The sequence below is a fragment of the Pungitius pungitius genome, chromosome 1 (assembly GCF_949316345.1).
Source record: "Pungitius pungitius chromosome 1, fPunPun2.1, whole genome shotgun sequence".
Lineage (NCBI taxonomy): Eukaryota > Metazoa > Chordata > Actinopteri > Perciformes > Gasterosteidae > Pungitius > Pungitius pungitius.
Genome location: NC_084900.1, coordinates 35098036 through 35113115, shown reverse-complemented (window position 1 = coordinate 35113115; position 15080 = coordinate 35098036). Strand labels below are relative to the sequence as shown.

Below are 15080 nucleotides of genomic sequence, written 5' to 3'. Positions count from 1 at the left end.
CTCTCTCTCTCTCAAAGAAACACCCAGGCTGGGTTCATTACTATTCACCAGGTTTCACCGGGACACGCATCATTGCCGAGGGAGGGTAACGGGGGGGGGGGGGGGGGGAGAGGGAGAAGAAGGCAGAAGCGAGAGGCGTCTCGTGATAGACGAGAATAAATCCCCAGTGCTGTTTTCTGTGTCCGGTTGAGCGTGTACAGGCCCATTACGAGTCGCATGCACAGAAATATCATCAGCATAACAAAGCAGGTTCACGTCCCTACCACAGACATCTGTTTGTCTTTGTGGGGTTTTGAATTCAAAATGTGTCTTTCATTCAATCCACTGGGCTCAAGTTATTACTGGTGCTGATGCACTGACAAAACATTTCATGCATGGAAACGGGCACAAAGTTACATTTACATTCCCGTGTAGAGAATTCTCCCCTCTCCCCAAAAATGATTTCACAGAAAGTGACACCTTATTTTCTCTGTCTCTCTCAAACTCCTTAATTTGATGACTTTTTAATCTGCTCTTTTACCGACACTCTTAATTGTGTTTTAACTGCGGCCTCACGCTTGGCCCTGCAGCCATGTCTGTTTGCATACCACATGTCCTTGGGCTCTATTTTGGGCCTGGGGAGATGTGTGAGGGGCGCACGGCAGGGCATTCCTATCCAGGGCTGCCAGGGACTGACTGGGGAAGAAAAGACATGTGACAGGTACAGGTCTAAGAGCAGTCTGTATCATGTCAACTACAGCTAATCCCCTCCCTTGTGTTAGTTCGTACTGAATAAATCTCGTATGCCTGTCCGACTTGACAAGAAATATTAAACAAACATACTTTGACTTCCTTCTTCTCAAACACTTGCATGTATTGTTACATATTCACATCCGGAAGGCTTAAGAAGAAATGTACTGGCCTTTGGCGGCATTAGCAGGTAACCCATGGCGCTTGCAATGATTTCATCATATTTCACGTTTTACTCCTTGTTAAACCAGTCATTTCTATTTGTAGTAGTAGCACCATCCTACTGTTTTGGGGCCTTCGAGCTCTCTGCCCCTAAAGTCTGGTAGTTATGGCGGACAGACATGCAGCTATGCAGGTCGGTCCCAGTCAGAACGCAAAAAACGTTGGTTTGGAGGCTAATCCAATTACCGTTTTGAATTGGGAATGTGACTCTGTGTGTGTGTGGGGGGTGGGGGGGTGTGGGGGGGAGAGTTGTGTTTGTTTTTATGTGTTTTAAAGGTTTTTGTATCTCGCTTTAAACACTGCTGCCACCCTGGCTCTCTCGGAATAGAAATGTTCTAATCATGTTGAATAAAGGTTTGGTTGAAAGAATAAGTGGATACTAGCAGAAGAGCAGAGAGAAATACCTGATTATAATTCCTGTCACATTGTCCTGGAACCGTCTCATCGAGTCTTGGCAGAACGTCAGCCGATGCGATGACACAAAGAGGTGCAGGGCAACGGCAGTTTGGTTTGGGTTTAAAGCTTGTCAAAGATTTCTATAACGCTTGTGGCTGCAGACAGCAAACCGTGTGTCAGAGATGTGTGGTGCTCGGTCTGTTTAAGAGATACACAGCGGCGAGGATGATTTCTTTTCCTTAACTCGTGGACGAATGCAAGACTTTTACACCATCTAGTGTCGAAACTATGTGTAGAAAAATGCAGCAGACAACGCAAACCAAGCGCAATGTGGAAAGTTGAAGCCTCTGGAGCATATATTCACTGTTCCCAAGAAAGGAGGAACATCTTTTGACAGCAGCAATATTTGCAAAATCGTCAAAGAGAATAAAGTATTGGACTAGAAAAGATTATTTTTCATTGTTACTAATTCGTTCTCATTGGGCAGCACCAATGATTGTTCCGAGCATTGAGCTCAAAATGTAGGTGATCAATTCACTCTCGAACATGCAGTGGCCACATGTTCGAGAGTTTGCCACACACGGTTCCTCTTCATCTTAACTTGTGTAAATGATGTGTTCATTCAAAAACAGATGTCCTACTTCAGTGACCTCAGGCTTTTGCACGTCTCGTAGACTGTTAGTTGACAATTACCTGGAGAAGTCATCTTGTGTTGCTATCTCTCCAGAAGAGGAAGTGGATGTTAATGAATGCCTTTTGTATAAACAAACTTATTTCTCAGGGTTTAGTGCCTGTCCAACATCTCCGCCACGCAAATCAGTTACACAGCTCAGCTTGGGATTGGGATCTCTGACACATGAACCACTGTGTAGACAGACACAGTCACCGGAAAGTGTGTCACAAGGTATTTGAGTAAGACAGAGAACATGGATATGCATCATGCTTGTCTATGCAGAAACAGTCAGTTACAAAGTAGCCAAATAAGATCCAGGAATGTGACATTTATTTAAGATAACTGGTTACAGAGAATGCAGAAAAACATATGGATGCATGTCTAAAAGGTAAGTATTAGTGTGATCATCATGTAAATGTATACAACATATTACTCATTCAATGGTGGCAGAGTATTACAGATCATTTTACAGTTTTAAGTTTTTTCAGTTTTAAAAATAAGACTAATGTGATTTCGTTAGTTTACCTTCTTCCAACCTTGCCGGAAGCCCATGTTTGGCCATAACCAGTAGAGCTTTGCTTCCCCCGTGCAATCATTAAAGGGATTAGGCATTAAGTCCTTTCTTTTATTCATCCTACCGAGGGCCAAGTAAGACAACGCTTATCAGATACACATTTTATTTGAACACGGAACAATTAAGTACAACTATTGCAAATATTTAAATCATGCTGTAGCATTGTGATGCAAAGTATCTGCCATTTTTCGACATCCAGTCTTAAACGGGGACAAGCTGAACATTGTCGTGTCCTTTTGCACATGTTGAGAGGCCTTCCTGAACTTTAGACGGAACCACCCACACACATGTTGGCAAAGAGAATACAAGAAGATGCAAGAACAAATTTGATGACAAATATTATACAATTCCGTTACATCAGTCTACAGTAGATCACCAAATACTATATATAAAGACAGGATGACAATCGAAGCACACTGATTGTTTACCAAGTCCAAAAAAACAAACTAATAAGAATTTCTTTGGATGTTTTTTGGGAACATTTACGTTTTTGACGTGATTATGGCATTAGATTAAAAGTCTAGGAATTACTAGCATAAATCAGATGTATCCTCTGGGTACCCTGCATATCTGTACCAAATGTTATGATATTTTCCAATCAATAGTTTTTGTCGGTCTTGACCAAAAATTGCATTATAACTGATTGGCGTCAGAAGAGCTTCTTCACCAAAGTGGCTCTTAGAAACATGTTGGATACACTGAATAAAGTTGTTTGAATGAAAGAAGAATGAAAACACAGACACGGTCGGTTGATAAGAAAGAGGCGTGTGTGTGTGTGTGTGTGTGTGTGAGAGTTAATGACAACTGATAATTCAAGTCTCATTCACAGATGTACACGTTGTGTAACATTTAGCCTCCAAGCTCCTTTTGCAATGATCCCTGCAAGGTCGTCAAGGGAGAGAAAAGACCACCTGTGTGTCATCGCTTCCTTGATGACACATTCATAGGGTTGGAAGTGCCCTGAAATATGAATGCACATTTTCTGCTAGCGATTTAACACATATTCCTCACCATTGCTAATCATTGACATCATTCAAATAGTCTTATTTTTGTTGGAAGATTCTCCACTTCACCCATTAACTGAAAGGACTTCCTTTTCAGTTAACCAATCCAAAGAGGAGGACCCTTGAGGCTTTAAAAAAGATCCAGAAACTCATTGTACCACTAAAAACATCCGCACAACGCCACACATCCAGTTGTTTCACTGAGTGACATCGACATTTGGCAAAGATGGGTTTGGACGAGCGTATCGTTACCCTATTCAAAAGAAATGCCCATCACACGCTGACCTATTGGAGCGTGTTCTTCAGCTTTGGACTCTGCATTGCTTTCCTTGGACCAACAATTTTGGACTTGCAATGCCAAACAGACTCCACACTTGGTCAGATTACCTGGGTATTCTTTGCCCAGCAGTTCTGCTTGTTGATTGGCAGCTCTATCGCTGGCATCTTTAAGAAGACGTAAGTTTAAGAGACGCCCAGACTCCTTTTGCTGGTGTTCGGTGTGTGAATAATCTGGAATGAATTCAATACTATGTAACCTTGATGTCTCTTTTCTTGTTTTTTTTCAGTGCTCTTGCTGCCTTATTTGTCTGTACTCTCACCATCTCGCTAATATTTGCCATCATCCCTCTGTGCAATAATGTTCTCGTGCTGGCCATCGCCATGGCCTTGTCTGGTTTTGCGATGGGCATCATTGACACCATTGCTAACATCCAACTGGTGACCATCTATCAGAGGGATTCGGCTGTTTTCCTTCAGGTAAAAAAGGCCTGTGGCACCTGTGTCTTATCTGTAAGAGTCTGATAGCATTTGTATTGAATAATAATGGAAACGTTTTTAGGCTTTCGTAGGTTTAATTTCCCAAGATGCTAATTGTATTGTACAATATGAAAACACAGTAGTTTACGTTTCTCTTTGTGCTGTTCTACATTTTCCCAGGCTCTTCATTTCTTCATTGGGCTCGGAGCGCTGGTGAGCCCACTGATTGCAGACCCTTTCCTCTCTGAGACGGGCTGTGGGAATCACACAGGGAACGGGAGTGAGATCATGCATCACTTCAGAAACATGCTGAGACACAGTCCGATTGCAGAGCACAACATAAACCAAACCTACCTGCCACACGGGGGCGGGGAAGTGGAGTCGAATGTGCACTCCGCCTTCTGGATCATGGCTGTTATCAATGTGAGATGTGTGGCCAGATGTACAGCAGAACATGCAGGAGACATTATGGTATTATATAATTGATTTCTGCACCCTCAGCTCCCCGTGCCCATCGCTGTCCTGTTCCTGATGTATTGCGAGCAATTGATCCCGTGTTGCCCCAAAGGCCCGCCTCGTCTCCTGGACAAAGATGAATTAGCTATGGAGGACCAGCAGGAGGCCGCATGCTCCGACGTGGATCTGAAGGAACACGAGACTGGAGGTAGAGATATGGAAGAAGTGCTCTATATATACATTTCAGGATGAGTCATACATGTTTTGGGGTATTTTCAGCTGGCATTGAGCGGTTACTTGAGACCCTTGCGCTCTGTTACAGGTCATGGGAACATCTTTAGCTGCTGTCAGAATGGTAACCTGCGCGGGCTGCCAGTATCCTTCTTCATGGTTCACATCCTCGGTGGGTTGGTGCTGTTCATGACCGATGGCATTGTGGTGAGTAAAGGGGTGCAAATAATTAAGATAATGAGCATTTCACTTACTATGTTCAAAACAAAAACCTCACAAAGCAGACCAGATGACAGAATATACCCTTTCTTTCCAGGGTACATATGCTGGCTTCGTCTACACTTATGGTGTTGCACCACCCATTTCATTGCCAAATAAGATGGCTGGTTACCTGGCCAGTATATTTTGGGCAGCGATCACTGCCGGCCGTCTTTTGTCCATTCCACTTTCATACCGTTTCCAGCCTGTAAAACTGCTCATCTTCAACCTGGTAAGGCCTAGGAAACCTTGAGAGTGGCCTTGTAAATGGGACATGCACAAAGAAACTTTGAAGGTCAAAGGTTTAACCGATGTTTCTCTCTCTCCTTTTTAGGCAGGGGCCATTGTAACTGTCTTGATGCTGCTTATTTTCTACACCAGCAGCACCTTTCTCTTTGTCGGGACTTGTTTGTGCGGGCTTTTTCTCAGTAGCATATTCCCATGTATGCTCGCCTATACGGAAGACATCCTTGATTATCAGGGTATAAAGATGTCTTTACAGCACAACAATAATAACACAATATAGGAATGAAAGCAAGGAGAGGGACTAAACCATGCCATTCTTTTTGCAGGGTGTGCAACGCCAGTGCTGGTGACGTGTGCAGGGATGGGAGAGATGGTAATGCAGGTTCTGGTTGGCTCAGTAAGTCCCATGATTATCAACATTGTTGTAGACAAATTGCAGAAGTTGAGAAATAGTTTTACGATTGAGAAAACGAGCCCATCGGAGATTTGGGGTTTGTGTTGAGTAGTTTCTTGCTACCTCATCCCCAGATTATCCCTACCTTGGGCAGCTACAGCTTCCTACTGTGCGGAATGATAATCGCCTGCACTGGATTCATCTTCTTCATCGGGCTCCTGCTGTTCCATCGGATGCACAGAAATTACCTCACAGGTGCAATATCAGCAAGAAGCCCGACACACTCCTGACAACAGTTTTGCTTTCATTTATTTCACACCCATCATCCCCCACTCACGCTCCCTCTGCATCCCAACAGGAACAACAAAAAAGTCGGCCATGGTGGAGGAACCAGCAACAGAGCACAATGGATCGGCCATACCTGAGATCAATGGATCGGCCATAACTGAGATCAATGGATCGGCCATAACTGAGATCAATGGATCGGCCATAACTGAGATCAATGGATCGGCCATAACTGAGATCAATGGATCGGCCATAACTGGGCAGAAAAATGAGGCAGAGAGCAGCTGAGAGGGGAAGCAGCGCTGTTTTGTCCTTTAGTGGCTACTGTGGGGGATGAAGTATTACAACAATGTCTTTTACTAAAGCCTACCTAACTGAACTGTTTGATTGTTAATGCACTGGAGATTAAAAAATGTTTTCCGATAGCATGCTACTGTTATAGTTCATACCCTTGGATTCCTTTTGTTCTGTAAATCAAAGTCAGTGTTTGTCAAATTGAGGATTTTGGTTTTGTTTCATATTTGTTCAGGGAGTAACTGTACTTTTGAATGCTTTTTCTATTTGAATTATGTTATGTGTTGTTTTGATTGTCATTTTGTTTTTATGCTGTTTCATGTGTTTTTGCACATGGCACGTGGATTCCTATATAAAATGTTTATTAAACATTTATACTGATAAAGTGAACAGTGTGGGTTTGATCGATGAAGACAACTCTGTCCTTGCATTTTATGAAGAACAAAGGAAACGTTGTAGATACATACAACACACATGCAACCATTAAATGTTTATTTTTTTGCCCTCAGAATGAACTAGTCAAGGGGACAGCCTCAAGTCTTACACCGTTAAACATCAAATGTTGAAGAAAGGACTTTGTACTTAAAGAAGTTGGCCTCTTAGAATGAAGAACAAATGTAAAAAAAGAGTCATCCAGCGTTTTCACAGCTAACCAGTCAATCTGTAACGTCAGCTTTAGGCCCAGTTACAACAAGAACAGGAAGCATCGAAGACCAGACCAGCGGCACAATTCTCAAAGTAGGCCTTGCCGTTGCTGCAGTTGTAGAATTGGTTCTTGTTTGATGGGTTTGGGTACATGCCACTGGCCTTTCCAGCGCAGAACCCGCTGTCCATGCCCTTGGTGCCGGAGTTCCCACCGGAGGATTTACCGCCGCTGGAGCCGGCGCTGGAGCCGCCGCTGGTTGCCGGGCTCACACCGGCGATCGGGGGCAGGGGGGTGGCGGGAGGGGCGCAGGCTAAAGGACGCATTGAATCAATTACTTGATTAAATATATTCCTCATCCGTGTTTTACCTTGATCCCAGGCGCTTACATGCTTGTTCCAGATTAAGGCCCTTTTTGAGAACATTAATCAGTGGATATTTTCCTTGGTTACAGAAAGTGCCCATGTAGTCGTCCATGTCGAGGGTCCACACCATGGCGCCTCCAAAGTTACTCTTTATCAGCCAGTCAACCTACAACCGGCCAGGTGGAGGGGGGCCAGATTAAAGGACATTCATATTTTAACACATTTGCTCCTGTTCCATTTATAGCTGGGGACTAATTTATTGCAGCAAAACAGATTCAGAACAGTTCTGTTACCTTGATCTGGAAGCTCTTCATGTTGTCATAGCCCACCCACTGGTTTCCCTTGTAGGCATATGGCACGTCCTGGGCCTGGTTCCAAACCTCAGTTGCTCCGTCTTTCAAAAAGCCGCAGATCTGTAATATTAATTAAGCAGTGCATCAATGACAGCCAAGAGTGTTTAACGCTGTGGAAAACCAAGCTGTTCTGTCATCATTCACGCACCTCAAAGTATGCGAGCTCTCCAGCCTCTTGGGTGTATTTTCCAGGGGTTCCAGCCCCGGCAATGGATGCTCCGATACCATTGTTAGCAGGGTTCCTAAGAGTGAATGTGTTGCCATATGTAGGGAAACCAACAATGAGCTTCTCAGCCGGGGCTCCCTGGCTCTTCCAGTAGTTCATGGCATAGTCCTAAAACAAAGGAAGAGGCGAATAAGCGTGGCTCTGGAAGTGGAAACGGTAGCTGCAGAAAACACTATCGATATTTCGTTAAAGTACTCACCACATTGAAATAAATGAAACCACCCTGGTCGTCTGGGCTTCGAAACAGGGGACTGCACTCACCGGTCATGGGATCCCAGGAGCCATGGAAGTCATATGTCATGACGTTGATCATATCCAGGGCCCTGTAGGCAACATCAATGAGCTTACATTGATGATTTGAATTTAAAAGGTTTCAGGATTAGTTTAATTGTTTGTTCCACTGTGAGTCTTTAATTTTACTGTGGACCAGATGGGACCCACAACTAATGCTGTGTTGCTGTAAATGCTCACTGGCCCATCTGGGGAATCTGATAAGCAGAATCAATGTTGCTCTTTCCAGCCGCCACAGCAGCAGACATCAGAAGACGAGCCTTGTTGCTCTGCTTGGCCTCACTCTCAAAGGCCGCTCTCATCTCCTGTTAAATGTCAACACATATCAAATATTTAGTATCCACTGGACTCCGGGATTCAGAATCCATAATTCCTAACATAATAGTCAGATTTGCTATACGGTATGGAATGATTTAAATTGTAGGGGAATATAACAAAAAGGAAACTATGCAGGAACCAACCTCCAGGAAAACAGAGTAGTACTGCTTGTCCTGGGGGGCGCCTCCTCTGTTGGCTGGATACTCCCAGTCAATGTCCAGCCCATCAAACTCATACTTCCTCAGGAACGAAATGACGGAGTTGATGAAAGTCTGACGGTTGGTGGGGCTCAAAACCATTTGCGAAAATCTGATGTGGGAACGGAGATGAATGTGTCGAATCAGAAGGTCTCCCGCATTTAGAGAGGCAGGTCTGCCGAAATCTGTGGATCATCTCACCCTGTAGAGCCGAAGTTCCATCCTCCAACAGACAGCAGCGTCTTCAGGTTGCCGTTTCTGAAAAAAAAAACAGGCCATTTACAGCGCAATCGTAACTAACATCACACTCTCTTACCTAACCGTGCTTTATTCATGGAACTTCTGTGTTTTTCTTTTACACAAGACCAGTTTCTGTGACTCACTCGTTCTTTAGGGCATTGAACTGGCTGTAAAGCTCCACATCGTTCCACTCGTAGGTGGCCAGTTGGTTGTTCTTAATGGTGGCGAAGGCATACAGAAGATGGGTGCACAGGCATGGGTCGATGTCGTTGGGCATGAATATGGTTGGAGGGGGTCTGTACTGTGCCCAGTTGGTGAAGTAGCATGACAGTATGAAGGATGAGCCTTCGGTTCAAAGGAATCTCATTATTATTACACCAACAAATGCAAAATGAAACATGCACACTGTGTCCCACGGTGTTCCCGGAGGCCTTACCAAGCTGCGCGTGCAGCAGCAGCGCCAGAGCTGTCAAATGAAAAGTCGCATGTTGTCTTTTAGTAATAAGGCATTTCATAATAGTCGTCAAAATCGCCCCCCCAAATGGCTGCAATGAACCATACATCAAAATCCTGGTACAATCAATTATCAGAAGACCATGCTCACATACCAGAGAACAATGTTTCAGAACGCAGCGACTTACCCGTCACAAACAGTACTTTGCCCATGATTGCCTTGTACAAGCAGGTCATCTAAGTGCACTCGCTTTTATACGCTGCCTGTGGCCTCAAACCAAATTGGGACGCATGCCACAAAGGCTTTCATTAGCAAAAGATTGTTTCAGAGAAGATTATCAAATGTGCTCCCCTTAAGAGTGATACGCGATTACTTATCACACTACCAGACATGTTTACCACGGGCCCACTTTCTCCTTGTGTGAAGGACTAATTCATGCATAAGCCAAAGAAAAGTCATATAATAAAGAATACAGGGTTGTGGTGTTTTTTAGAGTTGCCCAAACAACCAAAGAACATTGAAAAAGGTGTCATTGATGTTTTTTGCAATTGCATATCTCCAATTTCATCAATTCTGTTGGACTGGACATTAAATATTCTGAACTCATGTCCAAAAGATAAACATTTAAATGTTGTCAGTGGATTATAAAATGCATTAGCAGCTCGACAAGAGTGTTTTTATTTATTTCACCACTGAGCATGAATGTATGACATCATATCAAATACGCCTTTCATGTCACGCAGTAAATTTACCATCTGTGTTCAGGGATGACATCAAGCGTTCGACATCGGCTCGCCTTAACAACGGGGCGAAATTGCTTTTGGAAAACTATTCAGACTGCAGATATGTGATGATAAATATGTTTGACAACTTCAATCACGCTGAAGAGGGGGATGGTGATATGTCATGAACAGGGGTTTGCATTGTTATCAAAAGCATTCAAAAAGAAAATGGACAACTAATCTTATCGTTTCACTTCCATTACAAGGTCAGCTTTCAACAGTTTAGGTAATATTTAAAAAAGATATGCTGGTGTCAGCGAGAAAACACCTTGGCAAAGCCAAAGTTAAAGACATAAGTAAAGACATTTGCTTTTCCAAAACAAACCAATCTGCTTTCATGGCGTGGCACATGTTTTAAAAAGCGCTAAACAAATGTTGTGGAGACTGAAAGTGGTTCATTTACTGACTGATTTTCTCACTTAGTGCGAGAAAAAAAATCCAATTTAACTTTTGACCAAGGTTGTTCCATCATCTCAGAAAAGTTTAGCGCTTCAGACTGTTTTCCCTCAGTCACATATCATGAATGTCCTTGAATTATACATCTGCTCAGTTGAAAAGACAAGAATTCAGTCCCTGTGACCTCATCAAACAGCAGCCAAAACTTGAAATGAGTTTCAGAATAAGTGGTAGAGGCTATTTGTTTCAAATAAAACTATCCATTACATACAGGTTTTTGATAGGTTTAATAAGCAGAAGTTATGAAGGAAGCTTTCAAAAACTGATTAGTCCACGTGTGTGTTAACCTTCATGGTTACTCGGCTCACGTCTACATGTGGCTTAACCTCTCAGGACCCATCAGCGTCGTTCCTGCTTCTTCATAAACTCAGAGAATCTTTGTTGCTTTAAATTATTAAATATGAATGCAATAAATTGACTGTACATTGTCCTAGATGGTATTTAAACGTAACGTTTTAAATATATGGTGCATGAACTTCAGCATATTCTCGGTTGCGAAATGTGAACTGCGTTGTTCCAACGGACTCCAACAACACGATTCATTCTTATTATATAAAGCTCAATATTAGCTGTCAACTAAAATAATGCAAATAATTGACTGACATTAAATGGACTGTTGCATAATTTAACATTTGACGGAGTTGCATCTCAGAGAACAGTCGGGCGCTGTATATATGATATGCACATAGAATAAAAAGGCCTCTGGAGATAAATCTGAAAAACATCATTCTTTTATGATAATACATGAGATAAGCAGAAGAAAGCAGGCAAGCCTGATGAAATACGACCAGCAGCAACTTCTGCTTAACAACAGCAACACCGCTGTGGTGCAACTCTGCGACTAAACAGGAGCAGTCTTTGGATTTTCTTCATTAATCTTTTTTCCTCTAAAAAATACACAAAAGAAACAGGCCGAGGACGATGGAGCCTCTGATGGTCTTTGGTGCCACCTGCTGTTAAAAGTAGATCATCTGGACTGGACAGTTCCCACTCTACGGTACCCCACACGAGATGGACAAGACACACAACAAGAGAACGGTCTGTGAGATTTCTCAACAGAACACAGAGCCGACTCAAATAAACGAAATGAATCACATTGTTGCGTAACCTCACCACAGAGGACACATAAGAGGAAGTAAGTGTTGCTCGCTGGTCTTCTGCTTCTCATTGTTGCTTATTATTTTCATCATGAAGACGTCTGGGATGTCTCTCTTCACCGGTTAGAGCGAGTGTTAAAAATACTGTTGTTGTTTAACGGTTGGAGAGAAACTCACCTGTGTTCTTTTGCCTTTCACAGCTCCACTTCTCTGTCTCCTCTGGCTAACGCAGCGCGCCTCGGGCCAGTTGTCGGCCCCAGAGGAGGTGACAGGCGCCTGCGGGGGGTCCGTGGCTGTCCCTTGCCTCTACGGCAGTAACTTCAGAGACAACACAAAATACTGGTGCAAAGGATGGATCTATGATCTGTGTCAAATAGTGGCGAAGACACCCCGCAGGCGACCAGAAGACAGGGGCTCCATCGTGGATGATAAGGAGGCCGGAGTCTTCACTGTAACCATGAGTTCCCTCACAAGGGCCGATGACGGGATGTACTGGTGTGTCATTGGCGGTTATGGAAGGAACATCCACACCGGCGTCAGGCTCCGCGTCGCCCACACAAGTGAGTATATACCTTCATTAGGTTTTACTCACCGTGGAAATCACAAAAGTTTAAACTAACTACATCTTGAGGGGCACTGAACTTGACTAAAAGTGTGTATTGTAACTCAAATAGCTTTTTTCTTAAAATAACTTGTGAAATATGTTGTATTTTGCAACTGAGATAATATCTTTTTTCTTAAAATAAGTTGTGAAGTAAAAGACAATTTTCCACATTATGGACAAAAAGTTTCTGCATCAACTAGCAAGATTGCTGTATTCTTCACTCCCAGAAAACTAAAATATGAGTTATGAGACCCATCATATCTCTGCATGACGTAAACACATTTGAAACAGCATTTAGAAAATATATTATATAATAAATTATAAATATAATTTAAAAATCAAATTTGTATGACAGCAGTCTGACTTCTCAATGGAACAGAAGTTCTGGAATATAAGTCATTTACAAAACAAAGATTTTATAACTTTATAAGAATTTTTTTGTTTGTTTGTCATGGTGACGTTAGAGTTGGAGGGAGGATTGATTAGTCAATAAAAGGAATTTTTGTTAATTTCCACAGTGATGACAACGCCAACAACTCAGCAGCCGGATGTAAGGTGAGAGGAGTCCACTAGGATCATTTACATAAGTTTACAACTACCTGTCAATGGCATATTGATGAAAAGCCCACATTAATAAACATTTGAAGGGTACGTGCCACAAACAAAAGTAAATGATTTTGTTGGTTTGAAGCAGTTGGTGGATGACGCTGCGTTGGATCACCTTTATTCTAATGTTGTGTTGTTGGGTATCAACACACATTGCTGCGTGGAGGAAAACGGCCGTGAGAGAAAAACAGCGGCAACAACCCCCTCAACAATTTCAACATCTAGAGTCAAACACCTATATTTGAAAGTTGTCTCTGATTTATTGGGTGTTTTATGCTCAGTCTACAAAAATATTTCTTCAGTGGACATTCTATCAGTGGGTGAATTAAACTACGTGTCTTATTATAAATTATTGAAACCGTAGTAAATTTTGGTGCAAGGACCCAAGATCACTTTAGTCCAGACTTTTGAATATCAAATTATCTTACAATTGCTGCCTCTAGAGAAGTGAGGCTATTGGCTTTCATTCAACATATTTGTATTTCTTATATGGACCATAATAGAGATGGGTATATTTACATTACATTTTTTTATTTAAATTATATTTTTAACCACCAGTTTATCTGTTTTTTTTAATCAAATCTGTCAGCGATGTAGTCCTCCAAAGATCTGAAAAGTTGCAGAATAATATCACAGAAATGAAGGACCACCTCTTCCTAAACGAGAGAGGATTACTGAGGTAGATGATATTTCCTTAGAAAATCTTATGGGATACCTACAGCTGAGATGGAATATTTCTCCCTTCTCGCAGCCCGGCTCTCAGACTGGGTCTACACCATGAGAAACACAATATGCAGTGCAACAGATAGAAAGATAGAAGGATTTGATCTGTAAAATAAGCTGCATTTGCACTTTAAACAACAGGCCAAAGACACCAAGAGCCACAACATGGGGTTTATTGGGCCTGGGGCGGGCACATGTAACTGATTACTATTCAATAGACACCAACAAATCTAAATTATGTTAAAATGCAAGTTATTCCCTCAAAGGTGCCATGTTGATTTGTGAACCTTGTCGAGCAGATTTCATTACCTTGCTGGTTGTAGCGGCAAGATATTGGATAATTGTGTCTGCTGGTCTGTGCTTTCAGACAATGGCACATACAACCGCATATATTCACAGTTTTATTAGACAAAATGTACAATCGAATGTAATTAATCTAGCTTTTGCAAAGAATGTAATGTTCACAGTATTTAGTCTGTGGCGGTGCTGTAGACTGCATTATAGGTTGTTGTTGTTGTTGTTCTGTCAGCCTCATGAATGTAAATGAGAAACGCCTTTGAGGTCTTCTTCACAGTTGTTACAAATACCATTAACTATGACTTTGTTCTCTTCATGTGCCCCAGTAAAGCAATCAGTGTGACAGTGAGCCAGCATGCAATAAAGGAATTTCGCTATCTGTCATTCTATTAGTTCTAATCTGCGCATTTTCTAATAACTGCAAAAATGTCTCAAATACATTACATTAAATTACATGTCAATATCAGCATTGTTTCAATGTACAAACAACAGCAAAGGATCACAACAGTAAAGCATATTCGTGTAAGGTCATTTATATTTTATTCTACATGGGGTTTTTTTCTGTAGGTTTTTACCAGCGAAGCTGAAAACATACAATATAATGCACATACAAAAACATTTGTTTTATACTCAAATAATTGAAATATATGAATCAAATATAAAATTATCAATCTTCTTGTTAAGATACCGAATGGCATTCAGCGTGTAGATTCAGAGGAGGATGAGGAAGTGTGAGTGATTTAGGAGGTGATGTCATCAGTTCTGCTGCAGGAACCCCAGGCACGGACTCTCGTAAAGACAGCCGCCATAACCAGAGAACGTTGGCTTTCAAAATAAAAGGACAATGAATGTCGTAGCCGACAATTTGTGAATCCCTTTGATGTAAATTCGTGATTTGGGATATTAGTCT

General features: G+C 42.1%; 3 protein-coding genes across 4 annotated transcripts; 2 read left to right on the top strand and 1 right to left on the bottom strand.

Annotated features, from left to right (window-relative positions):
• The first annotated feature begins 3797 nt into the window (after window positions 1–3797).
• LOC119221849 (major facilitator superfamily domain-containing protein 4B) lies at window positions 3798–7249 on the top strand. Its single transcript, XM_037477984.2, has 10 exons — window positions 3798–4054; window positions 4165–4354; window positions 4535–4777; window positions 4856–5018; window positions 5133–5248; window positions 5358–5531; window positions 5634–5781; window positions 5872–5942; window positions 6074–6194; window positions 6298–7249. Exons 1-10 carry the CDS (start codon window positions 3825–3827, stop codon window positions 6510–6512), a joined length of 1671 nt encoding a protein of 556 aa, XP_037333881.2. The 5' UTR covers window positions 3798–3824; the 3' UTR covers window positions 6513–7249.
• LOC119221851 (acidic mammalian chitinase-like) lies at window positions 7164–9885 on the bottom strand. The gene is made up of 11 exons (XM_037477986.2): window positions 9793–9885; window positions 9588–9617; window positions 9295–9496; window positions 9113–9169; window positions 8858–9023; window positions 8577–8701; window positions 8305–8428; window positions 8028–8213; window positions 7820–7939; window positions 7551–7692; window positions 7164–7474 (listed from the first exon to the last, which is right to left on the bottom strand). The coding sequence occupies exons 1-11, from the start codon at window positions 9839–9841 to the stop codon at window positions 7194–7196; spliced, it is 1482 nt and encodes a 493-aa protein (XP_037333883.2). The 5' UTR covers window positions 9842–9885; the 3' UTR covers window positions 7164–7193.
• A 2107-nt stretch (window positions 9886–11992) lies between these two features.
• Window positions 11993–14615, top strand: LOC119223477 (CMRF35-like molecule 3). 2 transcript variants are annotated; one of them, XM_037480805.2, is made up of 4 exons: window positions 11993–12062; window positions 12141–12500; window positions 13063–13099; window positions 13239–14615. In XM_037480805.2, exons 1-4 carry the CDS (start codon window positions 12032–12034, stop codon window positions 13393–13395), a joined length of 585 nt encoding a protein of 194 aa, XP_037336702.2. In that variant the 5' UTR covers window positions 11993–12031; the 3' UTR covers window positions 13396–14615. The 2 variants fall into 2 exon arrangements, with proteins under 2 accessions (XP_037336702.2, XP_062420186.1); XM_062564202.1 differs by lacking the exon at window positions 13239–14615 and having other exon boundaries at window positions 13063–13109.
• Window positions 14616–15080: the final 465 nt, after the last annotated feature.

Coding starts and splice junctions, on each gene's coding strand:
- LOC119221849 (XM_037477984.2), top strand. CDS start 3,825: ATGGGTTTGGACGAGCGTATCGTTACCCTATTCAAAAGAAATGCCCAT. Junction 5,532..5,633: donor AACTGCTCATCTTCAACCTG/GTAAGGCCTAGG, acceptor TCTCCTTTTTAG/GCAGGGGCCATTGTAACTGT. Junction 5,782..5,871: donor AGACATCCTTGATTATCAGG/GTATAAAGATGT, acceptor TTCTTTTTGCAG/GGTGTGCAACGCCAGTGCTG.
- LOC119221851 (XM_037477986.2), bottom strand. CDS start 9,841: ATGACCTGCTTGTACAAGGCAATCATGGGCAAAGTACTGTTTGTGACG. Junction 8,429..8,576: donor CAGATTCCCCAGATGGGCCA/GTGAGCATTTAC, acceptor TGTTGCCTACAG/GGCCCTGGATATGATCAACG. Junction 7,475..7,550: donor CCTTAATCTGGAACAAGCAT/GTAAGCGCCTGG, acceptor TGCGTCCTTTAG/CCTGCGCCCCTCCCGCCACC.
- LOC119223477 (XM_037480805.2), top strand. CDS start 12,032: ATGAAGACGTCTGGGATGTCTCTCTTCACCG. Junction 12,063..12,140: donor TGGGATGTCTCTCTTCACCG/GTTAGAGCGAGT, acceptor TGCCTTTCACAG/CTCCACTTCTCTGTCTCCTC. Junction 13,100..13,238: donor ACTCAGCAGCCGGATGTAAG/GTGAGAGGAGTC, acceptor GGTTTGAAGCAG/TTGGTGGATGACGCTGCGTT.